The 13,458-nt window shown below is 35.5% G+C and overlaps 1 protein-coding gene across 6 annotated transcripts in view; it reads right to left on the bottom strand.

Annotated features, from left to right (window-relative positions):
- Window positions 1-310: 310 nt before the first annotated feature.
- LOC143244664 (uncharacterized) overlaps window positions 311-13,458 on the bottom strand; it is a 62,221-nt gene continuing 49,073 nt past the window's right edge. For 5 of the 6 annotated variants that reach the window (XM_076489753.1, XM_076489756.1, XM_076489754.1 and 2 more), the window contains 3 exons: window positions 10,232-10,473; window positions 2,487-2,591; window positions 311-940 (listed from right to left, as the gene is read on the bottom strand). In XM_076489753.1, coding sequence (XP_076345868.1) covers window positions 593-940; window positions 2,487-2,591; window positions 10,232-10,473 — 695 coding nt within the window. In that variant the 3' untranslated portion in view covers window positions 311-592. Of the gene's footprint in view, window positions 941-2,486; window positions 2,592-10,231; window positions 10,474-10,772; window positions 11,595-13,458 lie in introns of those variants that run through there. The other variant, XM_076489752.1, reaches the window with a different exon arrangement.

Genomic DNA, 13,458 nt, shown 5'->3' with positions numbered 1-13,458 from the left:
TCAAATACAGTACAATTAATGAATGCTGATCGACTTTTTTTGAGTGACTTATCTGCATTCTGCCTGCACATGTGCAATTTAAGCACAATAACGTTTAGAAAGTTTGATGTTATGCTTAAGTTCTGCATTTGTCGTACCTAAATACGACAAATTTAGGGTTATAGATGATCGTGCGTGTTAAAAGTTGACCAACACTGTGTTGTTGCTTTATTTCACCCTTCTGAATATGTTTCAAAGGTTAAAAACAGAAATGAATGATAATCAGAACTACAATAGATGATATAAATACAACAGTTGCCGAACTAAAGTAGCTATTATACTTTTAATGCATAACTACGACTTAAAAATAATGATAATTTTTCGTTAATGCTTTAGAAATATACTGCGGACGGCATCACATAAAGAAAAGTGCTATTTATCAATACAGATTTCTATACAACTTGAATATAAATATTTTGAGTAAGTTTATAAGTTAAAAATTTTATACATATATACAAAATAAATAAATAAATAAAACTATGAAAACATATCACTTGCTACAAAGGAGCTGGAAACAAACTCCCACCAGGGGACGCTCCAGCGTAAGACATCTCTACGATATCTTCAAAAGGTGTTTGAAAAGCTCCAAAATATAAGTAATACTCTTCAAGTAATCGCGGAGAATGAGGTAGTCTCTTAAGTTCCGCTTACTCTCCTCTGGAATATCCCTATATTCTGTAGACATGACGTTTTTCATCACGTCTGGATTCTGTCTGATCTTTAACGTGTACATGCCCAACTGAAGCTCACATAACACCTCTCGAATCCTGTTTTCCACTTCTTGGAAGTGATCAAGAAACTGTCCACTCTCTGGATGAAGGACTTGGTCCATCTTCATCTCGTCCACCCCTACAGCATAGTACTGTAGATATTCGAACGCTTTTTTGTAGGCTTCTTTAACCTGTTTGTAAAAAGAGTTAAGTTACTTCAACCAGTCTTTTCGTAAGCATCTTTAAACTTTCAACGACAACTCAAAACCTAATCACACATGCCAAAGAGCCTCTGGGGCTTCACTCACGATTTACAAGAGACAGTTAACATTTTGACACACAATAGACAATTGTACAGTGTTTATTCAAGTAGATTTACCACTTGCAAATATTTGAACAAGTCTCTTACATTAATGCTGGAGTGTTCCAATTTTAGTTTTTATCATCATCAAGATGACAAAAGATAAATAAGAAGCGGACTTTTTCTTTTTTTCTATTAATGAAATGCTACCGGCATAACTTGGTGAATGATGCATAACCGTTTCTATTAAGAATCTACGAGAAACGTTACGCTTCGCAAATTAATGATTGGAAAAAAATTGTTCCAACATTCTACCTCTTTAAATACTAATTGCATAGGAACCATACACTAAAAATTAGTTCCTTTTTAAATTGAATGGCAGGATGAGAATCATATGCTAGAAGGGAGTTTTGTTTGTTTGTTTTTATAATCCGCCTTAAACAACTTAAAGTTGTTCAGCAGACTTAGAACTAAAGTGAAAGAGCCAAGAAACACTTTCTGCCCAAATATTATGCATAAGGATAAAGAAGAGATAGAATGGGTTACACTTTCGAGAAAACAATTCTATATAATTTTGTTTAGGGGACCATGTCTCGATCACCATCGACCATTATTTTCCAGTAAAACTCACAAGTCATAAATACTGTATTAAAAAAAAAAATTAAACCAAGTTAAAGGCTAAATGATTCGCTTTATACCAAACCATCAATTGCTATAATTGATATGTGAATAATCCCTGTCACTAAACCTATGTTTCAAAACGTTCCTTTAATTGTGTCAAGTCTGTGTGCTCATGAAATCCATTTGAAAGAAAGAGGTCAATGGCACGAGCCTATTCGAGTTAGAAAAACATTTGTAGCTATCTGAACTTAGTGTCAAAAAAGTTGATACAATTTCGGAGCATCACACACATAAAAACAATGCGCCCTCTGTAAACTCAGTTATTTTCTGCATCACATCACGCAAATTACAATTTAAAAAAATACAAAAATAGTACAGCACGCAAGCAAGGCCATGGATGCAATGTTCAAACTCAACATGGCTGAAACTTTAGAATTAGTTCTTATAAGACTAGTTTGGCACAGGTATCCCTTTCATTGTGATTAGATGTGTTTTTTAACGTCCAACTCTGCCAGTAGGTAAATGCATACTTACATTTAACATAAGAAATGCATTTTACTAAACTTCAGATCAGCGTGCGCAGGAAACTAATATAAAATTAACGGTGATTGAGGAGCCCACAGACAAACACAAATAATTTAAACTGACGCAACAGTTGTAATAGAAACCACATCAGAAACACGTATACGTTTATTACTTAAAAACTTAAATATCGTAAAAAATCTGCACGTCACACTTAAGTTTAAAGTTTCTGTCAATATAATTATACAACAAAGACGCCACGTATAAAAAAGTTTAAAAGTGAAAACACTTACATCTATCCCCTCAAAGTGATCCTCGGAAGTGGGTGGAATGACGGGCAGCCACTCTTGCCGCATATAGTCTACGTTAAAGGCAGAGTCTTTGAAAACTTCCTTTCTCTGCAATAGATTTCCAAATTAAACAAATAGCAAGTTTTCTCTCATTTGTTGAGCCACATTTACAACCGTAAAAACTTCAGTGAAAGTAAGAAAATAAAATGTAGTAATATGTCAACTGTAATATATCTGCTGAAGTGCCGAAGAAGCCTTTCACACATTATCAGGTCTCATCAGGCCGGCTGGGATACAATAGACAGTTGTGAGCAAGAAACTTTTTATATTATCAACTGCTAAAGACTTGAGAAAACTGAACGCATAGTAAGCGAACGCAATGATTTTCGCATGAAGAGTCTGGACGTTTCTTTTACATTACATGCGCATAAACCCAAAGTTATCAACGTAGTTATATAAAACTGGTTACGAACAAACTCCATGAATTTTACCTAAACAAAGATCATAAAATCACCTTCAACCTCTTTACCAAATGACTGCAGACTGTGATGAAATTATACTCTCATTTGTTGCTTTAATTAGGATATAATGAATGCATGACATCACTAGTTTCTTGTAAACTATTTCCGGCTTCGGCTAAACACTAATATACGTCGTTAACATCTGCATTCAGTTCCGTTTGTACACTTCAAGCTTCCAACCATACGTTTAAAATTCTTATAGATTAATGTCCAAATAACGCTAGATACACAGATTAAAGCCTTTGTTGTAATAGATACAATGTCACTTCCGGTTTTAAAAATCATATACAAAAAGCCTATTTTCTTTTTATGAAAATCTTTGATACAATTCAACTTTTTAATCCAAATGCAATATTTTATTGTTAACAACTTTGTAATTATATAAAAAGCACAATTCAGAATACTTTCACGATTGGAGTCTAAGAGTACAGTATCAGGGTGGTCATCCCCTTTGCTACATAACGAAAGGGGCCGTTTTTATTTCGTTTGTAAAGGTTACATACGATTACACGTTCTACTTAGTGAACAGTACCATGATATTCTTTCCTAACGCAACCAAAGCAAATTTTTTACACATTCTATTTAACAAAACAAAAACAAACAAAAAATACTAAAGATATGTATTAATAATAGATGAAATGAAATTACCCCCACTATAAATTTTATTCTTGGGATGCGCGCATAATACATTAAAAAGAAGTTATGCACATTAAAAAAAATGATACAGTCGGCAACATACAACGTAATCTAGTACTGCAAAGACGAGATTTTATATCCTAGAAGTTGCAATTCGCTATAACGTGAATATTTAACAACTTCTCAGAATCTAAAGTCACTTCTTTTTTATTTTTTGGACATAAACCAACGTTTAAAGATGTTGGAGGTTTCAATTTCATTTAGTTACATTTATTACGATAGTGACACAACGACTAAAACACATTAAACAGGATTTCTCCACTATTTAAGGAGGAAACAAAAATTATATTTAGGCTTCCCAAACGCAGGAAAGCAGGAACCATAACAACGCATTTATAATAACTCAACTGGTTGGAAGTTTAGTTTTGTTGTTTCTAAGCGATAAAGACCAGTTCATACTCATTTTGGAACTAAAAAAGTCGCTGATAAGTAGCATTATGTTTTACAAAAAAGTTACTTCGTGAGAGTGTAGTTTCACTACAGTGCCAGTTTTCGAGTTAATTCTCAAAAGATAACACCAAAACATGACGTGTATAATTTATGGTGTAGTGTTTGTCATTTGTGGGTGACTGATAAAACGGAAATGATTATCTGAAAATAAACAGTACAAGTACCCAGGTGAGAAGTGGACTGTCTTCTAGCGTGCCAAAAAACCAGTGAATGTAACCTCCCACGCAGTAGATCTGACAGAGAAAAATGGGCCAGTACATGAAAGATTCTGCAACATCCTGTACCTGTAGCAGAAGATGTTTTCATTTCCAATCAGGATCTAATCTGAAAAACGTCAGAACCGTTCGATACTTCCCCAATCATATGACGTCATCACATCGCACCTAGTAGCTTGTTAGTCTTGAAAATGCTGGCGACACTTTCGAAATCACAGTAATGTTTTACAAGCCGGGACCTGCCCTGTGTGGAAAATAACTTCTAGAGGGTGGCAGAAGTTAATCTCAATTTCATCACACAAAAACAACTATAAATACACTGTTAACCGAATACAGCAAATCCAATAATGGAACTAAATAGGTCTACATTTCACCTAAAGTGGATTAAAAAATTCTGTTATTACTAGAGAGGAAGAATAATGAAGGTAAGTTTGAACTTTGACACATTTGTCGTTTCTTTCCAGTGCCACTAAGTGCAATAAATGTTGTTAAAAACAAATGAAACAACCTGAGTTGTCCAATACACACTAACTCCCATCGTACAGTATTTTGCAACATGTGTCAGATGATCACAAGTTAACCACTCATGATCTACTTCACACTAACAGTTTATTTCTGGAAAAATCCTCTGGTCCCAACGATAGTTTAATTTACAGCATGTATAAACGCGAAATACGATAAACACCTGCTTTAAGTTTACAAACAACATACTTCTTTAGGCTATACCTACTTATACAAAGTAAAAAATCAGATAGATATGACCTCTGTAGATTTAAGTTGCTTTGCTAGTGAAACATTGAAGTGCAAATCTAATGTTTTATTAATTCACTTAAGAGTTCTTAATATCCTGAAACGTGAGTTTGTTTTGTATCAAACTAATGCTCTAAGATAAAGCTTCTTAATCTTTTAAAAACTTATTAAATAACGGGAAACGTATTACACACAAGATTTGACGGAAGAAAAACCAATCATTAAACTGGACTGTCGGACAGTTACAGCGTCACTGTGTTACGTGTGCGCACGAGCATCCCTAAATTGGATTTCACTCTTTCTGGATTATTAGCACGGAAATAACAGAGCTTATTTACACAAATGGAAAGATTTTCCTGGTTAAAAGGAGAACTACTAAGTCTCTTACAAGAAGGTGTTCAAAATTTTAAGATATATAAATCTAATACTCGATGGACAAACCATAATCGAAAATTTAGAATCTTGGGAATTTGTGTAAAAATATTGTCAACGTTCTGTTATAAGTATACTCAAAGTTGGGAAGCGGACATATCCTGAGGATCTACGGGAAAATTTAGGAAAAATAAATGTTATTGCAATATGTATTTACTACAAGAAATGATGAAACTGTAGTAAAAGCAATACAGTGAGCACTCGCATGTCCGATCACAAAATCTTATAACTCTAGTGACGGTTAAACACGTTAACATTTATCTGTCATTTCTGTCAGGTTAATTGTTTACCAGTATTCTTCTGAAAATACTGTATAGTTTGAAAACAACCATCATTCGTGAGGTACTTTAATTGTGGTTGTCATAAGGCGGAGGAAGGGTGTGGGTGCCGGACACGTCCACAAACTAATGGTAACAAGTGATCATGTTATCACAGGAATTTATCCTTCTAGATAATTACCGCTTTTGTAATGCAAACGTGCGCCCTGTGGCTGTTATACATCCATTTCGTATATCATCGTTGATTTTACTGGATGCTAGTCGTATATGCTACGGCTAATGTCGTAATGATAACTGCTACACAGTGAAGTATTTCAACTCTTTGACTCATCGATTTCGAAAAGACACATTACATTTAAAAGGACGACAACAATGCCCCCACATAAACAACGAGTAGAGTATAAGATTAACTTATTTAGTGGCGAGGATCGAAATTATCAACACGACCTTGGTCTCTTTCCTATATTAATGCCGAGTATGTATTAGTGACTGTACGAAACCCTGAACATTCCATTCTTGGCCAACATAAGGAGACTTAAGTGTATAAGAGGGGGTTAGTCTGCCTTATATGTCAAACCTGCCTGCAGCTTCAAGTCTGCCTCGGTACTACGCTCACTGTGCGAGAGAAGGATAGATAGATTCTTTCCCAGTTCACCTTCCTGTTCCACACCTGAAGTTTTGGTTTCAAAAGAGCCGAGATCGGACCGGTTTTCAGTCACAGAAAATGCAGAGCTGTCCAACAATCAGACTGTCTAGTCTAGTCACGTATACAGGCTTGCGTCGGGGCGCTCTTAAACTTTTTAATCTAGTCTGTTGTCTACGTGCGAATACATCCGATCCAGCTGATAAAAACCGAAGTATTCGATGAGTAATGTACGTTCCTGAAACGTGTTTATATCAAATATGTAATTGTGAAATGCTTCAACTTGTACGTGGCTTACAGGATTCTCTGTTTAAAAGCCAATTACCCTAACAAAAGTTGACTCACACGAAGTCCACGCTAAATAAAACGATGCAACTGTTCGTCATTTATCGATAAGCAGGTGAATAGTCAACAAAACCTACTTTAATAAACTATATATGAAAGTCACGTTAGAAAATACCAAACCACCATAAATTTTTTATTCATATCCGAGACTCAATCATATGTACAGAGGTAGGAAAAACTCCGTAATTTGCTATATCAAAAGAAACTTCACTTTCCCCACTGTATCTACACAAGAATTAAATTATTTTGACGATTCACGCTTGTATTTTATTCGTTACTGAGTGATATAGTGGGTACGAGTCAAAACCAAAAAAAAAAAGTGTAGCAGTACATGCTTCATACAATAATTTTAGTGGATATCATTCCATTAATTAAAAAATTAAATTATATGGCTCATCGTTAGACAATCCCAAAAACACTACATATTTACCTGCTAGGAAATTCATAATAGACAAACCTGATATCCTGTCGCAATATCTTATCGAGAATTTACGTCACATCTGTATCACCAAACAAGATTCAAGCATTATTTGATTAAAATATTTAAAAAAAACTTATTGTTTTAACAGCTTCTAACAAAGAAAAAATGCATTGTGTTCCAAATCACTCGAATTATTTCCTGTTCTACAGTAAAATTATATAACATTACTTTTTATAAATAACTAATGTCATAGTACAGGGGCGTAGTTAGGGAAGAGTTCAAACGGCTACCTCAATATTCTAAAAACTAGATCTTTCAGACTTCTTACAATTGCACAATTATATAAGGTATTCGATGAGAAACGACTTTTCGTTTGTTTCTTTTATTATTCCCATGTACATCAACCTAAAGTTGTATCTTGATTTGAAAAGCTTTACCCAAGAAATTTCGAACTCAGCATCTTATTACAGTAATTCATAAAATTCTCTATTTTTTGCTCTCATGTTTAGAATACTTACGTTTTTCAAGTCTCATTTAGGATAAGTTAAACTCCTTAAGTCTTCCGTGTAGCAGAAAATATCTCCCCCCCCCTCTATCTCTCTCAGATTACCTAGTGCTGGCTACGCCCCGGATAATTTGTTAACTAAGTTTCCTATATAGCAGACTTTACAGAACTCTACGATAAAACACTGGCCGAAACGTTTCGTAAAATCCCTCTTTCTATGCGAGATGCATAGTCTCCCTTAATTACTGAGGGCATAATTCCAATACTGGCAGTATTTTTTTCACAATTTTAATTATATTCTGGCGGGGTTCATGTAACCAAAGTCACCGAGCCAACAAGCAATTTAGTACATAAATATGGTAGTGAGTGTACAGCAATAGCTGCCACTCTTGACACCCTAACAAGAGCAAGCGATGATTCCAGTTAACAGTGAAGCCTCGTTTCACGCTTAATACATAACAACTAACACACAATGTTTTAATATTCCCATTTGTAAAAACTTATATTTTTACAAGAATCGATATACAATAAGGCGTTTGATAACTCCATTTTATATTAAAGTAAATGCCATTTTCATTATGACATTATGTGCCTTTATTTTTTGTGAGGTAATTAATCAGCATAACTTCATTTCGTAATATCAATAAAAAAAAAAAAACAGCCATATCATTTAGTGGGAAAAGACCCGTAACATTTTCTAAACAAAGCAATGTATGGGAATGGCCTCTGTTCACCCTGAAAAGGGCGTGTATAATGTGAGTCACTTTCCACCATGTGAGGAGTCATCATTGGGGCACAGGTCGCACGAGAAAGTTGTCTATATCTCACAGTAGTGGCGTGGGCGTTTAAACAGCCCTTGGCTACAGCGCGTGCCATGAACAAAAAAGCTACAGAGGATGTGATTTCGACCAGATGACAAGAGGGTTACAAGTTATACAGGTAAAAATGACGTATAAATATGAATCAGACTCGTGGGGTTGAAACAAACAAAAAACCAACAGCAGAAGCAAGTTAAATCATAACGGAACCTAAGGGGTTATATCCGTCAAAATTTGTAACTCGTGTAAATCTAATTTTGCATGTTCCATAGTGCTACTGAAAGTTTTAATTCCCTCACTAGCTTGAAGACATAAACATACTGCCATCGGATTCTTTATTGTATTCGGATATCTCAAGGCCAACCAGATGAACATTGGATTACATCGTGTACAACTACTATAGTTCTTAACAAGCATGCCCCATGTAATTTACACATCACGTGATGCCATAAAAGTGCAAGGGGAAAAAAACGACCTTCTCTGTAGTGAATATATAGATAAACTTTATGGGAATTCCAAATTAACTTCACCGAAAACGTTTTTATTTGTTGCTGGTTAATATATATTGATTTATCAGGGCATTCTGCAGAACTCCAGCGCAAACAAATGCCCTGCATAACTAGACGATGACGAGGTAGAGGACATCGCTCTAAGGAATTTCACGTTGTAAAAACTAACACCTGGTGTTGCAACTTAAATCACGGAGCAGTCATTCTCTCCAAGATGCAACATCAGATTAGATAGCCACAGGTGCGATTAGCGCCCTCTATTCGCGATTCTTTAAGCTTAATTTTGCCAGTTAAGTAAACATTTCCGTTACTGGAGAATTAGGGTCGAATGATGGTCCGCCAAAACATAAGAGAAACAGTTCGTTTGTTATAAAAAAAGAAAGAAAAATTATTTATTAAATTATTTTTTTATTTCGGATGATATTTAAATACGAATATTATAAAGGAAAAAAAAGAAGTAAATAGATTCGTTCAAATGTCATAGATAGCGATCAGCAACACGATGTCACGCATCCACCCATGAAGTAATGTAATACAAAACTTACCGTATTTATATACTAATAAATCACTCATTTCCATTTATCATAAAAGTTACTATGATGAGAATTAACTTGAGCAAAGACGTTATTTAATACCATATGTCAACCGAAATTTATAACCAGATTGTACAACCCTTTTTAAAATTTGATCTCCACTAGCATGAAAAATGAGAACATCGCATTTTTTTTGTTAAATAACATCCTTTAAAACATACATCATTTATATAACTGAGAAACTAAGAACTTGTTGCTCCTGTCGTACCTTAAATCTCCACGCATAAGCAGCCGTTAAATACGCTAATCCAGTCGTAAATTCTCTACCGTGTCTTAACAACTTTCATATATGTTAACGTCTAGTAAGTCCCCACAGGTAAGTAAAAACCTATCCCTTGATGCTTTAATACCAAGAACAGCCTACGTATACCTTTCAGTTTTAAGAAAAATTCTCTGGACTAGTTCAAGAACTCGTTCCCAGAAGGTTCCACCCTTTCTATGGCTATTTAATTTTTGTTTGTTTTTTCTAAGCAGACAGGGGCAGCAATTAGCAAAAAAAGGACGTAAAAAGCTTCAGTATTTATAAATTAATTTCTGATTGTAACATATGTTTAATTAGTTTAAATACTCACAAATTCTTGCTCCACGGCCTCCGCGTGGTTTTTGGCGGATTCTGTAACCTCCACCACCTTTGATACGAGTTCTTTCGCTGTAAAGGGCGGGAGATTCTGCAAGTCTGAGTCAGGATCCAATAAGTGCTCCGGAAGGCCACATGGATTCACCCACCGTGGCCTTTCTCCAGATCCTAGAGGAGCGCTCATCGCTTTAAAGGGGACCAGACTAAGGACGCACACAAAGAAAATGCTCTGTAAATCTGAAAGAGTTAAAATAAAAACAAACTTTCAATGCACAAACAAATCACAACTCTATTTAAAAAAGTACTGAAACGTGCCATTTCTGAACTATTCCTACTCTTTCTGGTTTCATCACAACGAGGTTTGGGTTTAACTATGACACAGCCACGAAATGCACGTGGCTTCAAAACTAGTTCGAGATAGAAAATTACGTGTACTTTACTTCTACTCAGAGCTGTCAGTCCACTAAACCCTGCAATACTACCGTAGCTTACACTCAAATTGCCGAGAGACACGTGAGCGAAGGAAAAAAACCTACTTGACAAGGCTAGGCAATCACTTTTCCTTCTGTGATTAGACGAAAAGTCTGTCCAAAGTCGAGGCTCAAAACGGATCGACCTGTTGCTTGGTGTTTTCAAGTGACAATTTATCATTCCGACTGGATATAGTAAGCGTATGTCTAAGAAAATAAGGAGCTACAAAGACTGACCGCTAGGTGTACATCAAGTACTCTCGAGTACGCTAGACAACCTGTTGCTTCGGTCCGGCCCGTTCGCCGGTTTTGAATGACTATCCATTCACAGAGAATTGCTTGTTGGCCAAATTCGATGTGGTGCACGACCAATAATGAAACACATCCGGCTTGTGCGACTGCGCAGCGGTTAGGACATCCCCAAAGGTTACGCAGGTAGTTACCTGAAAATCCCGCCATTTGACTACACGTTCTACTGGCTCTTTAATGAGAATGAGGGCGGAGCCTAAAAAGGTTGACGGATAAGGGCGTGTCAATAACTGAATGAACAAAAGAGGTGACGTCACCTGGCAGACACCATGTGCAGATCTTATAGCGTGAGCAGTCATGCAGTTGACAAATAATTTCAGTGAAGACACGACGCGCACTGTCTGGGAGGAGCGACCTACTTTATTCTGAAACTATCTGTACGTAAACAGAGATCAATAACAAGGGAAGAGGTACCACCGGATGCTGAGGTATGTGTAATAGCGACCCAGACACCTGTTGGATGTGTGGAAGTCTGCCGCCCTATCTGAAACGTTCCACTATCAGCTCTATATATCTACCTCACTAAACCTGCATGTCTGCACGTGCGAGTCATGACACGTCTCTTGCCTCGAGAAACGCGCTGGGTATTTTCTTCCTTTGATTACGTTTTACTGTGACTACGTGCAATGACTCTCGAGACGTTAAGCCAAACCAGTCTAACTAGCCAAACAACTTTATTGGTGAATACTGTACTCAGGTATGGACGTAGAAAACATGTTTATAAGCAAAACCACTTCATCACAAAGACAGGGTCTCAGTTTTGACAAAATAAAAATCGTGTACGCTGTCTGAATAGGTTAATTTATCATTTAAATTATGTTCCGATCACCAAATGACAAGTTTGTTTATATTTTGTTTTTGAAATACTGATCGTTTTGACTTATCAGGGTTCTCTCGTGTGATATGGACTGACAAGTACTACACTCTGGTGGCAAGTGAATGTACTATACGGCGTCAGCACTACTGAGTGACACAACCAGAGTTTATAAAACGGTATATAAGGACACATCTAAAATTAGTGGGAAAGACATAACAGCGGATATAACATCAAGTATAACCTAAAGAAAGCGTTTCACACATTTCGTTTATTCAAAACGTACGGCCTAATACTGCTGGAGACAAATGTTTACCCATTTTCAGCATATTAAATAAATAACACGCTAGTGGAACTAGCTCTGTGCATACCAAGTAATAATAAAATCTAAATTGTTGTTAATTTCTAATGTTAGATAGCACGTCAAACCAATCTCCTGACGAGATCTTCAGAAGTTTAAACTTCGCAACTAAATGCCAATACACAAAGTAAGTATATTAAACTGTTATACATGACAAAACACTACAAACTATTAAAAACCTACGACATTATGTCACTTGTAATACTGTATTTCTTTATTCAAACACCATGTATCAAATATGCTCTACTACTACTAAGATTCTGAATTTAAATAATATGGAAAGTTAAACCAACTGTTTAATAAATAGGTTATTATAATCATAGGGTGTTTTTGTTGTTGTTTTTAAGAATTCCATTTCATAATAGCACTATTCATTTGACACACTGATTGCGATTGTTATGTGATGACTCGACCAACATCTTCCATACAACGGAATAACTTACTGATCCGACATCTTTTCGACAAATTAGCAGCTTCTCTTCAACACAATGGTACTTTGCGATGTTTACTCTGAAACTAGATTTTCGTTATTCGTAAAAACGTTATATCACATAGGTCTTGTTCCACACAGTGAAGTACTACTTTCTGCCCGAGCAATACTTTGTTTGTAAAGATATATAACCTTGACTTTGACATAACTAAAGTTAAACCCAAAATGATATTTTCTAGAAACTTAGATTCAGCTTTCATCTATCTCTTATCCCCACCCCTCCCCATGCATACAATATATATCGTATGTACATCTGATTTCAATAGGTAAAAAATACAATGAAATGGAAAGAAATATTACCTCACAAACATACATGTATTAGCAAATATTTTATTTTAAAATATGGCAAGTCATAAGCAATTTTTATATTTCGTATTTCATTCACAAGAATTAGCTACAAGCACCTTTAAATAGCTATTGATACAGTAATGCTGCAACAGAAAACTATTTGATCTCCGTAGCAATTAATCGTCATTAAATACGGCCAACTTGTGAGAAATGACCACTTATCACCACGATCAAAACATTCGTTTGACGAGGTTCTTTTCAGATTCGGATCTTTTGCTGCACGTTCCGTTAATTAACATTTCCTTAATCCCCCACACACAAAAATTTTGTCTGTACTTATTTGTGACAATTTTTATTTCATTCAGTTATTATAGGATGTTCTTTTTTTTTTTTTTTGCAATTATCATGAATAGTAGTAAAACAAGCAACAATAATTTAAAACCAAGTTCTGACATTTCGGGTCAAAAATAAAGCTTTCGCAAGTAAATAA

Source organism: Tachypleus tridentatus, chromosome 2 (genome assembly GCF_004210375.1).
Source record: "Tachypleus tridentatus isolate NWPU-2018 chromosome 2, ASM421037v1, whole genome shotgun sequence".
Lineage (NCBI taxonomy): Eukaryota > Metazoa > Arthropoda > Merostomata > Xiphosura > Limulidae > Tachypleus > Tachypleus tridentatus.
Note: the sequence above shows the minus strand (reverse complement) of the source record. Positions and strands in the feature narration are given on the sequence as shown.